General features: G+C 49.0%; 1 protein-coding gene across 3 annotated transcripts in view; it reads left to right on the top strand.

Annotated features, from left to right (window-relative positions):
* MYRIP (myosin VIIA and Rab interacting protein) overlaps positions 1 to 17,168 on the top strand; it is a 237,842-nt gene that overhangs the window by 163,734 nt on the left and 56,940 nt on the right. For all 3 annotated transcript variants that reach the window (XM_039837381.1, XM_039837382.1, XM_039837383.1), the window contains 4 exons: positions 3,498 to 3,578; positions 6,985 to 7,082; positions 7,280 to 7,360; positions 10,260 to 10,403. In XM_039837381.1, the coding sequence (XP_039693315.1) occupies positions 3,498 to 3,578; positions 6,985 to 7,082; positions 7,280 to 7,360; positions 10,260 to 10,403 (404 nt within the window). The remainder of the gene's footprint in view (positions 1 to 3,497; positions 3,579 to 6,984; positions 7,083 to 7,279; positions 7,361 to 10,259; positions 10,404 to 17,168) is intronic.

The raw sequence follows: 17,168 nt of genomic DNA on the forward strand, positions 1-17,168 counted from the left end.
CCAGTGTCACTTCTATCTCTGGAAGTGGGCCCAGTACAGACAGTGTTTCAAGCTCACTGGGTTTTCTTAAGTCTCAGCCAAGACTGAAAACCTCAGCTAGAACTTCACTAGGATTTTGTTCAGGAGTTTTCTGAGTAACTGGTTCTATCTTCAACTAACTCTAAGGGTACTTATTTTCAGAATTTTGATTATGTCAGACATAATATGCAATATCTACAGTGTACAAGACATGTGCTCTAGGCTCCAGAATTTCTAGTGTAAAACTTTTACCTATGAAACATCTCCACTGCATGGACCAGTGTAGTTTGCCATATAAACAGTCCCTTGGAAATTCACGTGGTTCACAGCATCTTATGGGTCACCCATCTCATGCATACGGTGCACTTCCCTCAGTCCCTCCCAAGCTAGACTTACTCCTCCTGCAGCCTATATCAGGTGAGCAGGTTAGGCCTAAACAGAGACCCATTAGTTCCATCAGATAATCTTTAAGATTTATTCATTCCTTCAGTAAACATGTATTGAAGACCTGTTATTTGCCCACCTAGTTTAAAAGTTGGAGGCAATAAGACAGGGAAGATCCGGCCATCCCAGAGCCAACATTCCAGTGGAAAAGTCAAATAAATAAGTAAATAAATTTATAAAAAATATAATGTCCAATGGTAATGTGTTCACACGGTTTCTATGATAGATCCAGCATGACATTTTTAACGGCTGAAAAGCACTGCATGAAAAAATAAAAGTAGCCATTAATAATATATTTAGTCTCTAGACAACTAGAAAATCAATATGCTCGTGTTTCATATTGGATTAATGAAATGGGAAAAATTAAACCTGTTTTTATTTATTAACGCTATAAATCTGTTTTTGACATGATTCTTGGAAAGATCTATTACATCTTTCCTCTGACAAACATGATCTTTTGAAAATGCTGATCCACGTGAAATCAGAGCTTCCTCCAACTCATGAAAGATATGACTTGATGTCATTGCTTTCCAGAACAGTTCCATTGCTTTCTGCCCTTGGAAAAATCACTTTATCCTAAATGACACTGAAGCGCCCACCGATGAATTTAAAGGGAAACAGGGAGAGGTGTTGTTCTGGAAGATTTTCATTTAAAACCAGAGCTTGTCCTCTGATGAGCTCAGTCTCCCAAAGATGTTTTCAGGTCTTTTCCTGTCTCCTCATACTCCCCACCACCCACCCCATCCTCTCAGCAGATGACCTCACGTCCTTCTTCGCAGGGCAGACAGTGTGCATTTCTGTATCTGATGCCTGTCACCTTCCGGGAAGGTCTCAAGGTCAATCATCCCTTTCTTCTTGCCTCTTCAGCCTCTCTCTTAACTGCTTCCTTCCTGTTGATTTGTAAACATGCTCCAGTCTCTCCCATTTCCTAAACCAGTTCTGGACTGCACATTTTTCTCCGCTTCCTGCCCTGCCATGCTCTTTCTTGTTCCAGGTACCCTCCAGAGAGCGGGCCACCCTCATGGCTTCCATTTCCTGCCCTTCCTCACTCTACAGCCATCCTCTCTCCTTCTGAGCTGCTCTCTACACAGCAGCCAGAGTATGCTTTTAGAAACACAAATCTGACCAGCTCACCTCTTTGGATCCTTTACTGGCTTCACATGGCTGTTGGGATAAAGATCAAACACTAATGTGGCCACCATGACTTGTGTGGTCTCTGTCTCCAGGTCATCTCACCTTAGGCTTCCTCTCCTCTCTGCAGCCCAGCCTCACTGCCTCTCATTTAGGTCCTCAGCTGCCCCCTCTGCCTATCCCTGTGTAAGCTGTTTGCTCTGCCCTGGACTCTCTCCCACCTCCCATACCCCTTTGACTGGTTACGCACCATCTAGGTCAGTCTTTCCTGCTGAACATTTGCACTATACTGTGAGGAACCTGATCAGAGCACTTAACATATTTATAATCTTATATTTATTTATATAAATCTTTGATTAATCAGTTCTCTACCACTAGACTATCAGGTTTGCCAGGGCAGTGAGAATCTCTGGTTTTGCTCACAGTATACCCTAACATCCAGCCCAGGGTCAGGCAACTAGAAGGTATTCAGGGAATATTTGCTGGATGGATGAATGAATGCTGGATGTAGCCATGCCAACGTGAAATATTTGCTTATATATATAGCCTGAGAACTGAGGAGATGACTCAACCTAAAATCTTATTTTATAACTGGGGAAACTGAGACCCAGGAAGATAAAATCACTTCCTCAAGGTCACAGAGCTAGAATAAATGGACTTCAGGTCTTTTGAAAGCCTTGTCAAAAAACACAAACACAGAGCCTGGTATATGGTCAGACTGAGTTACCATGACAGGCTGCACACTAACGGCCTGTTTCCTAACAGTAGCAGCTACCAACCCACTACAGATACTTATGCAGCTACTCTTGGACTTCCCACGTGAGAACTCCCATGGCAGCCCATCCAAGGACATACAAGGTGTATTATATGTACTGAAGGCCTGTTGCCTAGTTTGACTTGGGATCAATGACATTTGCCCTTTTTGAGCTATGGAATGTAGACCCATTTTTATTTTCTTGGTTCTGTTGAAATAGTGTTTTCCACCAGCATCTGATTCAATATATTTGTTTTGGAGCCACCTGCTAGCTAGGTGCTATCTTAGGTACTGGGGATACAATATAGTGACAAAAAAAATCTATCAGCCCCGTCTTTGGATTTCTCATTTGATCTGAACACATATAATCAAAATGCCCAACTTAAAAAGGGCTTTAAAAAAGGCTTAGCCAACTGCCCTTCCCAGCCTGGAACTAAGACGAAGGTTGTGTTTTCAGGAAAAAGGAGACCAGAGAAGAGGCAGCGGGGCCTTGAAAGATCAAATGGCATGGTTTACTTTGTCTCACTCTGGGTTTCTTTCACGTGGACTCTCTTCTACAGAAGAGAATGATGACAGTTAAATCATAAGCCTAGGGCAACTGTTTGGATGAATGCCAAGGACTGCAGCTAAAGACCAGCCACATGAGATCTCCTCACAGTGAGAAGGGCACTCTCCTTAGTCCTCCATTTGTAGTAAGGAAGCCTAGTGTCAGCGAGTTTCAGTCACTTGCTCAAGGTCACATGACTAGGAATTTGCACGTCCAGAAATTGACCTCACATCTCTCTGACTTCAATCTACTTTTTCTGTCTTCGACTCCATGTTGCATCCATAGAAGATACTGGAAGAAAGTTGGGGAGGCAGGATACTACACTAGGAATCAATGTGAGAAGAAAAATCTGATTTGTTAAAAACTGTAGTGTTATTGTGGGAGCTGGTGATTCCCTAAACCTATTTGCAAAGCTAACTTAATCAAAATGGGTAAGGGTGGTCTGCCAATTTGGTGACGCAGAAAATCGGTGCTAACTGGAGACCTTTAATAGTCATATTCATTCTCGCTCTCTCTCTCTCTCCCCCTCCCACTCTTCCTCTCTCTCTCTTTCTCCTCCTCCCTTCCTCCCTCCTTCCTTCTCTCTCTCTTTCTTCCCTCCAGGAGGAAGCTTTTTTGAGGCAAACCTGGAGAATGAAGGAAGTATTTCAGGAAGTGAGTCAACATTTTATAAGCAGTCGGAAGGTAAGATTGCTGAAGAGTTCACAGCTAATGGGAAGTCGGGAGAAGAGAAACACCTTCAGATAGTCAGGGTCTCCCAGTTGCATTGTATGTAACCACTGGATACAGCTTCGTTTCATGTATACGGCTGTGTGGGGGTCTCCATGGGTCTTCTTGTTATCGCTATCTGTATGAATCCATCATCAAAATAGGTCAGTCTATCCGAGGCCTAGAGAAATACATTCACTACCCAACCACTCAATACTTACTGATCAACCACCAAGTGTTCCGTAGCCAGAATAGAAAAATCAATAGAGGTGTGCAATTCATATTAAAATAGTCTTATAAAGGATGTATCATTTACTGATTAACTCATCCTTTTTTTTATACCAATATCATAGTCCCCTTAGGGCAGAGGTTAAAGGCAAAACAAACTTCTAGTTTGACATAGAACCTTCTCCAACACTTCAGCTCCTTCTCCGGAGTCCTGGGCCATGAGGACCAGCGCCTCCTGCGTCTCCCCGATCCTTGGCCCCCGCAGCTCTTCTGTGCATTCATCTACTCTCTTTCGGGGGCACCTTCCCATGAAGGTTCTGTCCTCTCTCATCCGTGCTGTGTGAAACTTCTCCTTGGGCTGCCACACACCACGATACGGCCTCAGTGTGCCACTATTTACTGCTGAGCCTGAAATCCCCAGCCCTGATTTCCGCCCAGAGTTCTAGACTTTGATTCCTAAGGCTTGACCGTCAGGACCTGTAAAACCCCCAGGGATCTTAACCTCACGGTGTCCTCATCGTACTCCTCAGCCACTTAGGCCCACTGTCCCTGCATCCACCAGTTACCCGGGTTCCTATCAGCCCCATTTCCAATTTGATCCTTTTATTTCTATTGGGAAGCCCATGGCCTAAGCACCTCCCTGCCCTCACCGCTCCCGTATTAACATCTCAGTGACCCTCTGTATCAGTCAGGGTTCTCCAGAGAAGCAGAACCAACAGGACACACCTACACGCACGCACGCACGCACGCATGCAAAGAGGTTCATTTTATTTTAAGGACTTGGCTCACGCAATGACGGAACCTGGCAAGCCCCAAGTCTATAGAGGAAGGCAGCAGCTGGCGACCCAGACGGGAGGTGATGCTGCGGTACCGAGGTAGAACTCCTTCCCAGGGAAACCTTAGTTATTGCTCGTAAGACCTTGCAACCGACTGGCCGAGGCCCACTCACATTTTTGAGGGTTCTCTCCTTCACTTCAAATCTGTCATTGTAGATGTGAACCACATGTGCAAAATACCTTCATAGCAGCACCTGGGTTGGTGTTTGAGGCCGTACCTGCGTACAGTAGCCTAGCCAAGCTAGCACATAGAACTGATCTTCCCTCCATCTGAGTAGTGTTCTGAGCTTTGGTCACTCTACCTTCTTACCCTTCCCTCACACCCCACCACATTTTCTCTCTCAAACACCTTCCCGAGTCTTCATTTTCAGCAAACACATCTTTAGTGCTCCACATCAGCCTCACCTAAAACTCATAAACACGGCATCCAGAGCCTTTTTTTTTTTTTTGGTTATAGTTCCGGGCTCTCACCTTGTAGGGGCCCGTGGAACGTGGTAACCATCCCTTTCACAGGATCTACTACACACCTCTTAGCAGTTCATTTACTTCTGCCTCTGATCACCCAGTAAATAGCCTGGCAAGCACATGAGAGCGTGGACTCAGCTTGTCCGCTGGGGCCCTCTCAGAGCATAGCACTTAGGAGGAACTTGGTAAACATCGATTCAGGGAGAATTTGTGGAGCACCTCGTCTGTGAAAAATACATCGATGGATGTCAAAGAAGAGAGGTGCAATGTCTGTCTCTGTGGACCACTTCGTGTGGTGACGACTTAAATTTTATGGCCCTTGATTATGGAAACACTGGGAAACCTGTGTGTCCAGTCAGAACCCTGAGCTGGGTTGCCCCTTCATGGCGGTCGTGACTGCCATGTCAGTCTGCAATATACTCATCGTTTGGCTAGATCACTTCGACCTTAACCGAGTTGGTTTCAGAGATTTTATTTTGTTTACCAAATGCCACTTTCTGCCCACATTTGTGTCTTTAGGAGCCTAAGAAGCTTGAATTAAGTTTTTTTTAATTGAGGGATTGATTCATTAATGAATGGGTGTATTTACACCTTGTCTCATTCTACAGAGAATTGGAGGTGGCTTTCAGGAGAATTGCATATGTTAAATAATGCATGACTAGGAGATTATAAATGGAAACAGGAGGAAAGGAGTCACAGGCATGCAGCCCTCGCAGACCTGTGTGCTCGTGCCCGACGCGCACTGGGCTTCTGGGTACACGGAGAGGAATGACAGAAATTCTCCCTCTCAAGTAAAAAGCAAAAATCTAGTACCTCGAGGAAGTAGAACTCTTCCAAGTACGCAGCTCCAAAAAGAATTTTGTCACCTGCAGAAGTCCTTTGACCTTTGGATATGTCCTCTCATGTGTTGCCATATACAAAAAATATGGTCACTAAAATATAACATCATTTTTTTAATCATGTTGGCTCGTATCTTTTTTCATCACCTTTGTGGTTCGAATCAAGGCTTTGGAGACAGACAGTCCTGAATCAAATCTCAGGTCTCTTTCTATCTCTCCGTATAACCCTGGGCAAGTGACTTGACTTCTCTGTGCGTCAGTGCTCTCATCTGTAAAATGGTACCTACTCAGTGGATTGTCGTGTGAATTAACTGTCATCCTGTATGTGATACTCGGCCTGCCATCCAGCCTGTGGTCGAGCTCGGTGACGTTGGCCAGCGTTATTGTATTGATAGTACTGATGTAGAGTCTAAAAACTTCTTTCATGAATTTTGTGTTTCCATTAAACCATATGTACAGCTGAGTGCCCTTAGAATATTTGATGATTTTTCTCCCTGTCATCACAATGATACAGGATATGCACAAAATAACACATAATTTTTACTTAGGATCAAAACATGCTCTCTGAGAAGGACCTGTGGGAGGGCGTGGACTTTCTGGCTTCGAGAGAAGCAACCCTAGAACCTCAGATGGGTGTCCAGCCAAGGGGATAATAGTAGGGATCTGAAAAGGGTTTTGAGAGGAAGAACCCCTGGACCGGGCCTCAGGGTCTCCAGGAATCAGCTCAGTTACAGAGCAGGGGACCAGAGTAAGAAAGAACAAGATAATGGAGTTGTGAAGAGACAGACGACAGCTGACAAAGAATCAGTGTGTTGTGTCTGGGGCAGGGCACGTGACTGACTTGTGGGAGGCAGTGAGGTGGGTGAGGAGGGAAAGGGGCTCGTGTGCAGGGTAAGCGGTGTGGAAATTACCCCAGAGTCCCTGAAAGACTTGATCAGAAGAACTTAAAGTAGACCAATCGTTTTACTTGTCTTTCCCTTTCAAAAAGTGATCTATGTTCTGTTTCCTGTCTAGGACACAGCATGATGGACACACTGGCTGTCGCCCTACGCGTGGCTGAAGAGGCCATCGAGGAGGCAATTTCCAAAGCAGAAGCCTATGGGGACAGCCTGGTACAGCCCCGCTCCTCCTCTCTGTGGGGAGGTGTGGGTCAGGGCGGCGGGGAGAGAGTACAGGTCGTCAGGAAACCAGCGTCACAGGAGCAGTGCCCCACCTCCCCCTGCATCTGCGGTCAGGACTCCCAAAAAGTGACGCTAAGTCCCCCAAACCCATCCCTAGCATGAGACCGTTTTCTTCCCTCCCTCTGCAGGACAAGCAGCATGAGGCCAGTTACCTGCGGGACCACAAGGAGGAGCTGACTGAGGAACTAGCCACGACGATCCTGCAAAAGGTAAGTGGGCCTGCATGGCATCCGATGCCTGCGGTTTACCTGGCCCAGAGCAGGGCCTCGGGTAAGCTGAAGAGCCGCCCTGGGCACCGTTGTTTTAGGCACCGTTTCTGTGCCTTGGTACCTTTGCCTTCTGTGCTCTGGGGGCTAATACAGAGGGATTGTGTTGTACTGTGAAATCTAAGCCAAGGGATGGAGTGTGGCTGCCTTTGGGGACTGAGCTAGTGGGTGAGGAGCCAGAAACTCCGGACTGAGCAGGCCACTCACTGTCTTGCTGTTTTATAACATGAGCTTCATGTGTGTGTGTGTGTGTGTGTGTGTGTGTGTTTTCCTCACACTTCTCAAATAGTCTGTTGCTAAAGAAGCTTTGCAGTCACCCCCTGCTACCTCTGTGCCCTGAGTTGTCCCTTACATGGTATATCAGTAATTACTACTTAGAAACCAACCATCCCAAAACTCGGTGGCTTTATACAGGATTTTTTCTATGTCCTACAGCCAATTCTCCAACCCCACCGGGGTGTCCTGCAATTCAATTCAGGTCTGACACTAACCACTCAGCGCGGACCCCACAAGTTAAGGGCTCAGTCCCACAAGACTCCCCCACGTCAGACACCAGTGCAAATCTCAGGTATCCCTAAGTTGCCGTACTTCTCTTCAGCCTGCTACAAATTCAGGGATCCCTATGACCCCCCTCAGGTTGGATAATTTGCTAGAAAAATTCACAGAACTCTGGAAACTGCTAAACTTATAATGACCTGTTTATAATAGAGGATAGAAATGAACAGGCAGGTGAAGAGGCACTTGGGACCACCGGGTCTGTGGAGCGGGTGTTTGAGCTTCATGGCCTCTCAGTGCCCGTCCCGCTCCCAACACATCAGTGTCTGTGCCAGCCAGGAAGCTCCCCAAGGCTCAGTGTTTCAGAGTTTTAATCGCGATTTCACTACGTTAATTGCCTAACTCACTGACCACCTAATGGAACTCAATCTCCGGTCCCTCTCCTGTCCCCAGAAGTTGGAGTGGAATGAAAAGTTTCCTGGTTCACACAGTCAGTTTTTCTAGCCATCAGCCTCCATCTATCTAGTGGCCTTGGCCATCATCAGTCAGCTCATTAGCATAACAAAGACACTCCTGTCTCTCAAAGAAGTCCAAGGATTTTTGAAGCTCTGTGCCAGGAATCAGAGTCAAACAGCAAATATGGTTTTTTTTTTTTTATTATGCCACAATTGATTTCTTGCTTACGCCTCTGTAGTGGCTTCATCTACTGACTCACGTGCCCACCAGAGGGTTGGGATCAAGTCCATGCAGTGTGGTCACCCTGGGGCCAGGCCGAAGGCACATCGGCTGCTCGTGGCCATGACGGACGCACAAGAGAGCCTGAGGAAGCCAGCGACATCTATTAAGGCCTAGGCCCAGCCCTGGCACCTTGTTATCCCCTCCGTCCTCACATGTCACTGGCCAGAGCAAGGCACATGGTGAACACAAAACCACAGGTGTGACGTACGCCTGACCCTTGAACGATGCAGGAGTTAGAGGCACCGACAACCCATGCAATCAGAAACCCACGTGTAATTTAAGCCAGCCGTCCGCCTGCGCAGATTCCCAACTGTAGATCGAAAGACACAGTTGGTTGCTGAACAACACGGGTTTGATCTGCGCAGATCCACGTTTACATGGATATTTTAAATCTGCATTTGAGTGGACACCCACAGTTCACGCCCGTGTTGTTCCAGGGTCGACTGTATGTTCTCCCTGTCCTGGAGGAATGCACAGTCACACACCAAAGAGCAGTGTACACGGAGTGTTGGACCAACTCAGTCTTCTTTTTTGGTCACACTAATTCGTGTCCCTTCTATATTGCCACATACAGTCACCCCACCCAAATACCCCCAAATGTCTCATTCAATCACAGTTCAAAGTACATTTAATCCAGATTCAGATCCTTTTAAGTCGGAGACGTATCAGCTAAGCAAACAAGTCACCCGCCCCCACATACCCAACATATAACGCTGGGACACAGACAGAAAAGCAGCACTATCCCTCCCACCTGCACAGGTGGGAGGCGCCTGGTCCACAGCAATTCTGAAATCCCACTGGGCACATGGGGCCCAGTCCCCACTCTGGAAATGGTGGCCATACCTTGAGTAGGCCCCGGTCTGTCGCTGGGCATGGCACCTCAGTTCATGGCTCTCCTTGGCTCTCAGCCTTCCTCTTCCTCATCCCATCTGACCTAACATGGCATTGGTGAATGTCCCCACCTTGGTGGCTCAGCTTTTTTCTCAGCTGCTTTCTGCCTATAGGAAGTTCGGAGCCCAGAGACCTTTGTACAGAGGGACTCATTAAATCCAAATGACTGTGCCTAACGTAGCAAGTGGTACAGGAAGCTGAGGCCATCTCTGAGGACTTTTGGCATCTGCCCCCTTCATAGGCCTTCCCGATGCTTCCTGAAATCATTATAGCCAGAGACTCTGGATTGGAGATCCAGCTCCACTGTTCATGAGCTGTGCAGAGGTTAACTGATAACTTAACCTCTCTGAGCCTATTTCCTCATCTGTAAAACGGGGACAGTTATAATATAGAACCCTTAGAATTATTTTGAGGATTAAGCGAGGTAAAGAATCTAGCTGCCTAAATCCACAGTCTGGCATTTGGTAGGCACTTAATAAATGAAAGAAGTCATTTGCATCTTAAAATGATTATTTGCGAACTGTAGAGTGCTGTAGCATGCTCAAGGCAGTAGCTGTACTCTTTTATCGTAAGGCGGGTCTGAAACAGGCTGGCATTCTGCTGAAACTAAGCTCTTACATGGCTAAAAGAAAAATCCCAAAGCTGGTCCCAGTTACTCCACACAGCTTCCAGAGTCTCTCCAATAACTGGCCCCCTGTGTCACCTGCCTCCTCCCCAGATCATAAGGAAACAGAAGAGCAGAAGTGAGCAGCAAATGGGCGAAGAGCCGGGGTGGTCACAGCCCCAGAGCTGCAGCGCGAAGGCGGCCGACGAGGGGACCACGGCCTCCGCAGGAGGCCACCGAGCTTCCAGCACCTTCTGGGTGAGTCTCTAGGCAAGACCACTCCCCACCGCCCCCATGCCTGACGCAGGTGTGTGTCCTTCACGCTCGCCTCACAGAAGTGGGGACACCAGACTTAACCATCTGTGGCTGACGCACGCGCCCAGCAGACCACACCGAGTTCTCACGGGGCAGGTGGGCAAGAGGAAAGCTGAGGAAGAGTGCGCGTGTGACTGGACGCCGGGAGGGGTGAGGTAGGAGAGAGAGAATAACCACAAATGGCCCACGGAAGAATGTGGAGGTGGCTTTTTACGCAGACACCAACTTGGGAAAAATAAAGATGTCAGTAGGCATTTTTGTAAATTCATTCTGGAAAGAGTTGTACTGAGTCCCGTGGGATTAAAAAAAGAAAGAAAAAGCTTTGTCAGGGAGATCGCTTGCTTTTCTGAAACTGAGACGTGACAGCGAGAGAATTGCCACTGCCGTGTGAGTCACCAAAATGGTCACATCTAGACAGAGTCAGGAAGTCGTGCTGTGGATCTTAGGCTTCTTGTCTGTCAGCCTAAAATTAAGCCACAGAGCACAGCGGCCTTCCTGTGACCAGGGGTCTGGGCCTGCTCATGTCTGCAGTAGATTCGCCAACCCCATAAAATCTTTGTTACCTGTTGTGTCAGCCACCCCAGCAGAGGATGTGCGGAGTGCCGGGAGCTGGGCCTTCTCTGCAGAGATTCAGCAAGAGATGGAGAGACTGGATGGCAGGAGGGTCTGGATGGCAGGGCTTGTGTTCTGTCAGCTGTCGGTCCCCATGGTCATAGCACCGGAAAGAGTAACACACGGGTGCAATTGAAAACTGGAAAAGTCAGATGGGGGAGAGCAAGGCCAAGTGTTTACCCTGCTCCTCCCAGAGCGGGGGTTCATCCCCTACCCGGACAGGGTTTAAAAGGGCGTGCAGAGCTGCCACGCGTTCCGGAAGTGATGGTCAGTAGCCTCACCTGCATAATCTCTCCCCATGTCCTCGCCAGCTGCCAGACGCGTAGGGGTGACAAGGAATATCTCTGTGGCTTTATCCGAGATTTAACTTCATTGATTTATTGGCAGAACCTTCCCTTGTCAACATACTGTCAGCTTATTTTACTGCCGTTGTCATGTGCTCCAGCATCAAGGGGAACAAAGAGGACTCATCCCTGCCCTCCGGGACTTTATAATCTGATCAGCAGAACGGGAGAGGATAAGATAGGATGGGTACCAGGCAGTTCACAGTGGCTCTCAGTGGAAAGGTCGAGTCTAGAAATGGAACTGGCATTCAGAAAAGGGAGAGGCCCCTCTGGCGGGTGTGGGGGGTGGGCGACGCATGTGACGTTCAAATAGCCTGTTATTCAGATTGTTCACTAACTCAGACCTGCCCTCCAGGGCTCAGGCTACATGTGTGGCATCACCCTGAGTTTGGGGAGGCTTTCTGAAATATTTTCTGCAAACCGAAAGAGTTGAGCTTGGGAGTCTCTAGAAGGTGAAAACCCCACAGCACCCCAGACTTGGCCATGAGCCTAGGGATCAAAGTCAAGTTCAAGGAGCTTGGGTTCTGCGTCTGGCACTTCTGAGCATGGGATTTTGCATTTGCCCTTAACTATGACCTTGAACAGCTGTTTAGTTCCCGTCTGTAAAATGGGGATAATAGGAGCTGCCCCAGAGAATGGCTCTGAGGGACCCTCATGCACGACACAGCCCTTCCTGAGCTCCTGTGTGCACGGCGCTGCACTCAGGGCTGCAGAGACGGGGGGTCCTGCAGATCCCGTGGACTCCGCCATAACCTAGTGACAGGACCCACCGCAGACACGAAAGCCACAGAGAAACACAGGCGCACATCCCGGCCATCATTGTCCGGAGGAACCAAGAGGGTGGAGGGGAGAGAGTACTGGGGCAGGTGGAAGTGCGGTCGCGGGAGCAGGCGGGGGAAGCCTCCCCGAGGAGATGAGAGATGTGGGAGCAGTGACGGGGAGAGTATCCCCACCGAGGTAGCCTGCGCGGAGGCTCCGCGCAGGAAGCTACGAGCATGCTCAGTGCATAGACTAGCGATCGTAGGTCTGGAGAACGGTGACTAAATGAGAAGTGGATGCTGGCCACTTTGCACATAGGAGTCACCCCCTAAATGATAGCTATGGTTGTGATTATCATTACCTTATTTCTGCATTTCACAGTCAAGGCCACTGTGTCGTCAAGGTACCCCTGTGAGTTATGAGATGACTCCCGCCGTGTTTTGCTCAGCTCGGCTCCAGGCGCAGACAGCAGGCGCTGTCCCTGTGTCACTGACCCGCCTGCTCTCGTTCACAGGCCACCCCGTCCCCCCTGCCATGCAGGCCCCACTCCCCTTCCTCCCACACACAGTCGGAGGGCCTCATCTCGCTCCTCGCCCACTGTCTCAGTTCACAGTGGACGTCTGGCCGCTCTCTGCATCGCCGTCCTCCTCTTCACCCATCGGAGGCTGGAAGCTCCTTGCCTGACCCTGTCCTGCTCCCCCATGCACTGACGGGACCTCACTCCCCAGAAACACCCTCTCCCGAGGTGTCCTGTTCACATCAGCTGGCTGCCGCTCTGCGCAGTAACTGAAGTTCTCATGCAAACTCCATGAACAAAGAGGCACGGGAGTCCACGGAAAACTTGACTGATGATAGCAATCGTAGAGGGATTCCTCAGAAATAACGTGACCGGGACCTTCTTTTATATAAATTTTATATGCACACATATTATTTCATTAGATCCACGTGAGAACACCCTATATTATCCCCATGTTACAGAGGAATAAACCGAGGCCCAGCTAGTCTGGGCCACTGGACCTGAGTGACGGGGCCAGGACTAGAACCCAGGTCTCCTGACTCCGGGTATTTCCTACATTCTGCTGTCTCCCGTGTCACTGGATATGAAGTACCCACTTTCCCATCAGATGTTCACCTGGTCTCCTCGTCTGTCTATGGCTAACCCTGGACATGGTATCCCTGCCACCATATAGAGACCGGAAACACTCTGTGTGTGTCCTGGAGACGCGGGACAGTGGGCTCCGGCACCGCGAGGCACAGCAGTGGGCATGGCAGCGACTTCTGCTGCAGGCTCCCCCTCCCACAGCGGGACCTCGGAGGCCTTCATCCACACTCAGCCAAGCTCTGGCCTAAAGCTGCTTAAGATAAACAGCAGTGGCACTTCCCAAGGGGACCTCGCACTCAGCCCCTTAAGCTCACTGGAGAGACTCCAGTCTGCCTAGGACTGAGTCACAGCCGTGGGCTGTCTTCACTGAGGAAGACGTTTAGAGGCGGAATTCAGAGGCACACAGGATTCCCGTTCGGGTTGCTAAAACAAATTTCTCTCAGGGTTTTCTTTTCTCGTCAGAAACATGTCTTGCCAAACGCCTGCTTCCCACACGGCAGGATCTTCACGGTGGCTTCAACACCGATGTAGACAGAGCTGATGCATTTCTTCCATTTTTTTTTTTTTTTTTTCCCCTGGCGCGAATAGCAGAATTTGATTTATTTCTAGATGTGGGTATAGAATAAGGCCTAATGGAAGTCTCTCTCTGGTCCTAAAGTATCCTCAAATCTCTGATAAACAGAGCTGTGCTAGCCATGTCTGCTTCCTTGGGCCCCAGTCCTCCTTTTTGGGACGGGGTGGGAGGGAACGTGGAGGTTGTCGTTTGTAAAAAAGCCCATAAAGGACATTGATACACCCCTTGGGTAAGCGTATTTCCTGCCATGACACTTCCACCCCCAGATCCTGTGGCCTGGCAGGGAGTGTGGGCACCTTACCAAAGGGACAAGATCCTTAGTTGGTTCCTGTCACTACAACCTTCATCCTTGACTTGGATGTTTAACCAAGGAGGTCCCCTCCTATCCTGTCCCTGTGAGTTCTCCCCAGGCCGTGATTAGCAATATGTAAACAGCATATTTTCCTCAACAGTATCAGTCAGGAGACGTGACTGCTTTGTCTTTCTCCATCCACACTTGGACTCATTAGAACTGCCCCCAAACAAAGCAGCCTGAATATAGGAATAAAGAGAAATCCATCGTCTAGCTGGGTCTCTAGCACAGTTTGCCCCTTTGAGCAGCTAATCTTAATAGATCATGTATGTTCTGGCCTTGGCCCAGCTCTCGCAAGCCTAACTTCCCTTGGCCAAGACCCCTAGCCCTTCCCTCCAAGCTTGGAGTGTTTGGTGGGCATTCTGCAGATACAGGTCTGATGGCAGAATGTGCTGATTTGGTCACGGCCAGGACTTGGTTCCCAGGATGCCCATGGAGGAAGGAGTAGATCGACAAAGGTCCTAGCAAAACACCAGGCTTCACACCCTGGTGGTAAATGACCATTTTTAGCTCTTGCGTTGGTTTAAAGACAAGCACTGAGATTAGAGCTTTTAAAACATCATCTAGAAGGAGAGCTCGTACCTCACCCAGTGATAAGGTAAGTGATAAGAATCCAGGGATTCCTGATTGGTGGTCTTTTTGAAAGGCTTACACCAGTTCTAGCTGTGCTGGGGACAAGGAGGCCAGCACACCTCCACCGTTTAGTTCCTGTCCCGTTAGTCTCTAACCACCCACATCTAACAGACCGACAGGACAAACCGAGGTGATAACCCTCAGCCCCTGCACTGACCACCCCAGGAAGATGAGCCATAGACAGACACCCCGAGGGCGAAGTATCTGGACCCCTCTCGACCTTCACCCATCATGTCTCCTCCCTTCCTCAGTTCATCCTTGTCTCTGTCCCGTCTCCCTCCTCTCTTGCCTTCAAACTTCCATGTAACGTCACTCTCTAGGTCTTGACCCCGGGACAGACACCAGCCTAACTTTCCTTGGCCAGGACCCCTAACCCTTCCCTCTAACCAGCACCACAGCAAGGCCAGCCTGGGACCCTCGAGAGGCGGCCCATTCAGTCGGCAAGGGTCAGCTTCCTCAAGTGCACCACGCGGGGTGGCTGGGCACACTGCCCACCCACGTGGGCTAAGCCGACGCTTTATCCTAGCAACTGATCATAGTCTGTGATGAAGGAGCCTGTGCTGGGACCAGGTCCAGGATCTGAGAAGGACTGACCCTTGCCAGGGCCACTGTATGGTACAGTTCCAGGAGCCCTGCTCATCTGGAATACAATGTGAGTGGTACCCCATGGGTCGTGCAGCTCGGTGAGCAGCTCTAGCTGCTGACGAGGCCCATGTGGGGAGGGGACAGGAAAAGCCATCGGTTAAGGAGCGGGCACCCTGTTTGCCCATCGCATGCTACTCCTTTTAATCCCGCCACGAGGCAGAGATGCAGATATTTTTCGGACCCGTTTTATAGAAGAGGAAACAGAGGCTGAAGCTTTAACATGACTTACTTCGGGTCACACGTCTGTTGGCTGGGCATCGAATACCTATTTCCTGCTCCAAAGCCGCTATCTAGCTTCTTCTTCTATGAAATGAGATTGGTGGACTCGGCGGTCACTAAGATCCCTTTCAGCTGGAGGTTCTAGGGCTATGCTGTCCAATACAGTGGCCACAAGACACTGGTGACTATTTAAATTAATTAAAAATTAAATAAGATTAAAAACCCAGTTCTTCAGTCACACTAGGCACATTTCAGATGCTCGACCGTGCCTGTGGCTGGTGGCTGCTCCTTTGGACAGTGCTGATATGGACCATTTCCATCCTCCCAGGAAGGTTATTGCACAGCGCTGGCTGGTCTCGGGTTTAGATAAAGAAGTGATAAACAGGAAGATAAAGGAGAAATGCCTCCTGACCCTGGCCCGAGCCTAGACATGAGGCAGCAGGCCAAGTCTCAGTTCTTGGGGACTTCATGGAAGGTGGCTGTCCCGTCTCTCCACAAGCTGTTTTCACCCTGGATGCAATTCTGCATCACCCGCCCGAGCCCCCCTCCAGGTTTCTGAAGCAGAGCCTGAGCATCCGTCTACCAACCAAAAGCTAGGTGATGCCAACAGGCTGCAGGTTCAAGGATGGCGTTTTTACGATGCCACAGGGAGGCTCCCTGACTTACAGACCTTGGGGGGCCCTCAACTGTGGCCTCCTGGCCGTGCTTCACTCCTTTATCCTCAGTTCCCCAACATCCTGGGCACCTCTGGCTCAGGGACCGACCATGCCAAATCCCAGAATGCTGCAGACCACACTCCTTGGGCTTCACTGCAAAACCCAAACTTAATTCATTCTCCTGGAGCCAGGATTTCTCATCTGTTCTCTTGAAAGAAAGTTCGGTGTGATTGTTTTTTTTTTTTTTTAATTTCCTCTGGTTATTGTGTGGCGCTCTTGCCAACAGGAGTGTCAGCACAATCCGGCTTTCAGAGCCCTAAGATGTAATATCCTAAAAGGCACTAGCGCAGGGGTTACACTTCATTTAATGCCCGTCTTTGGGGCGCATGTATATAAAAAAGGCATCTCCATAATAACATGGCGATCCCATAGATCGAAATAATGCTGGCAGAGGGGGCCAGGCAGTTGTGATGTGCCGATGACTAAGACGTGTCTCTGCCCGACTCTCTCTCTTTCTCCCTCTCTCTCCCTTCTGTCCCTTTCTATTTTCCTCAGACTTTTTCTCTTTGTGTCTCTATCATTTTCTCCCTGACATGCCTTCTCTCCTTTGACTGGCTGTAGTATATAGACCTAAAGTATTTTCTTCTTATTGTTATAATCATTGGATGGAATTTAATGGCTATGCCTGTCTCTACAAATACAAAGCAAAGCTATGTGCCTCAGTTGTTGATTCAGCTGACCACTATTTTCGGTCTCAAACCCTTGATGCTAAAAGCATTGTCTCCCTGTTTTCCGTTGTGGGCTCCTTGACA

Source organism: Pteropus medius, unplaced genomic scaffold (genome assembly GCF_902729225.1).
Source record: "Pteropus medius unplaced genomic scaffold, Ma_sr-lr_union100, whole genome shotgun sequence".
NCBI classification, from domain to species: domain Eukaryota; kingdom Metazoa; phylum Chordata; class Mammalia; order Chiroptera; family Pteropodidae; genus Pteropus; species Pteropus medius.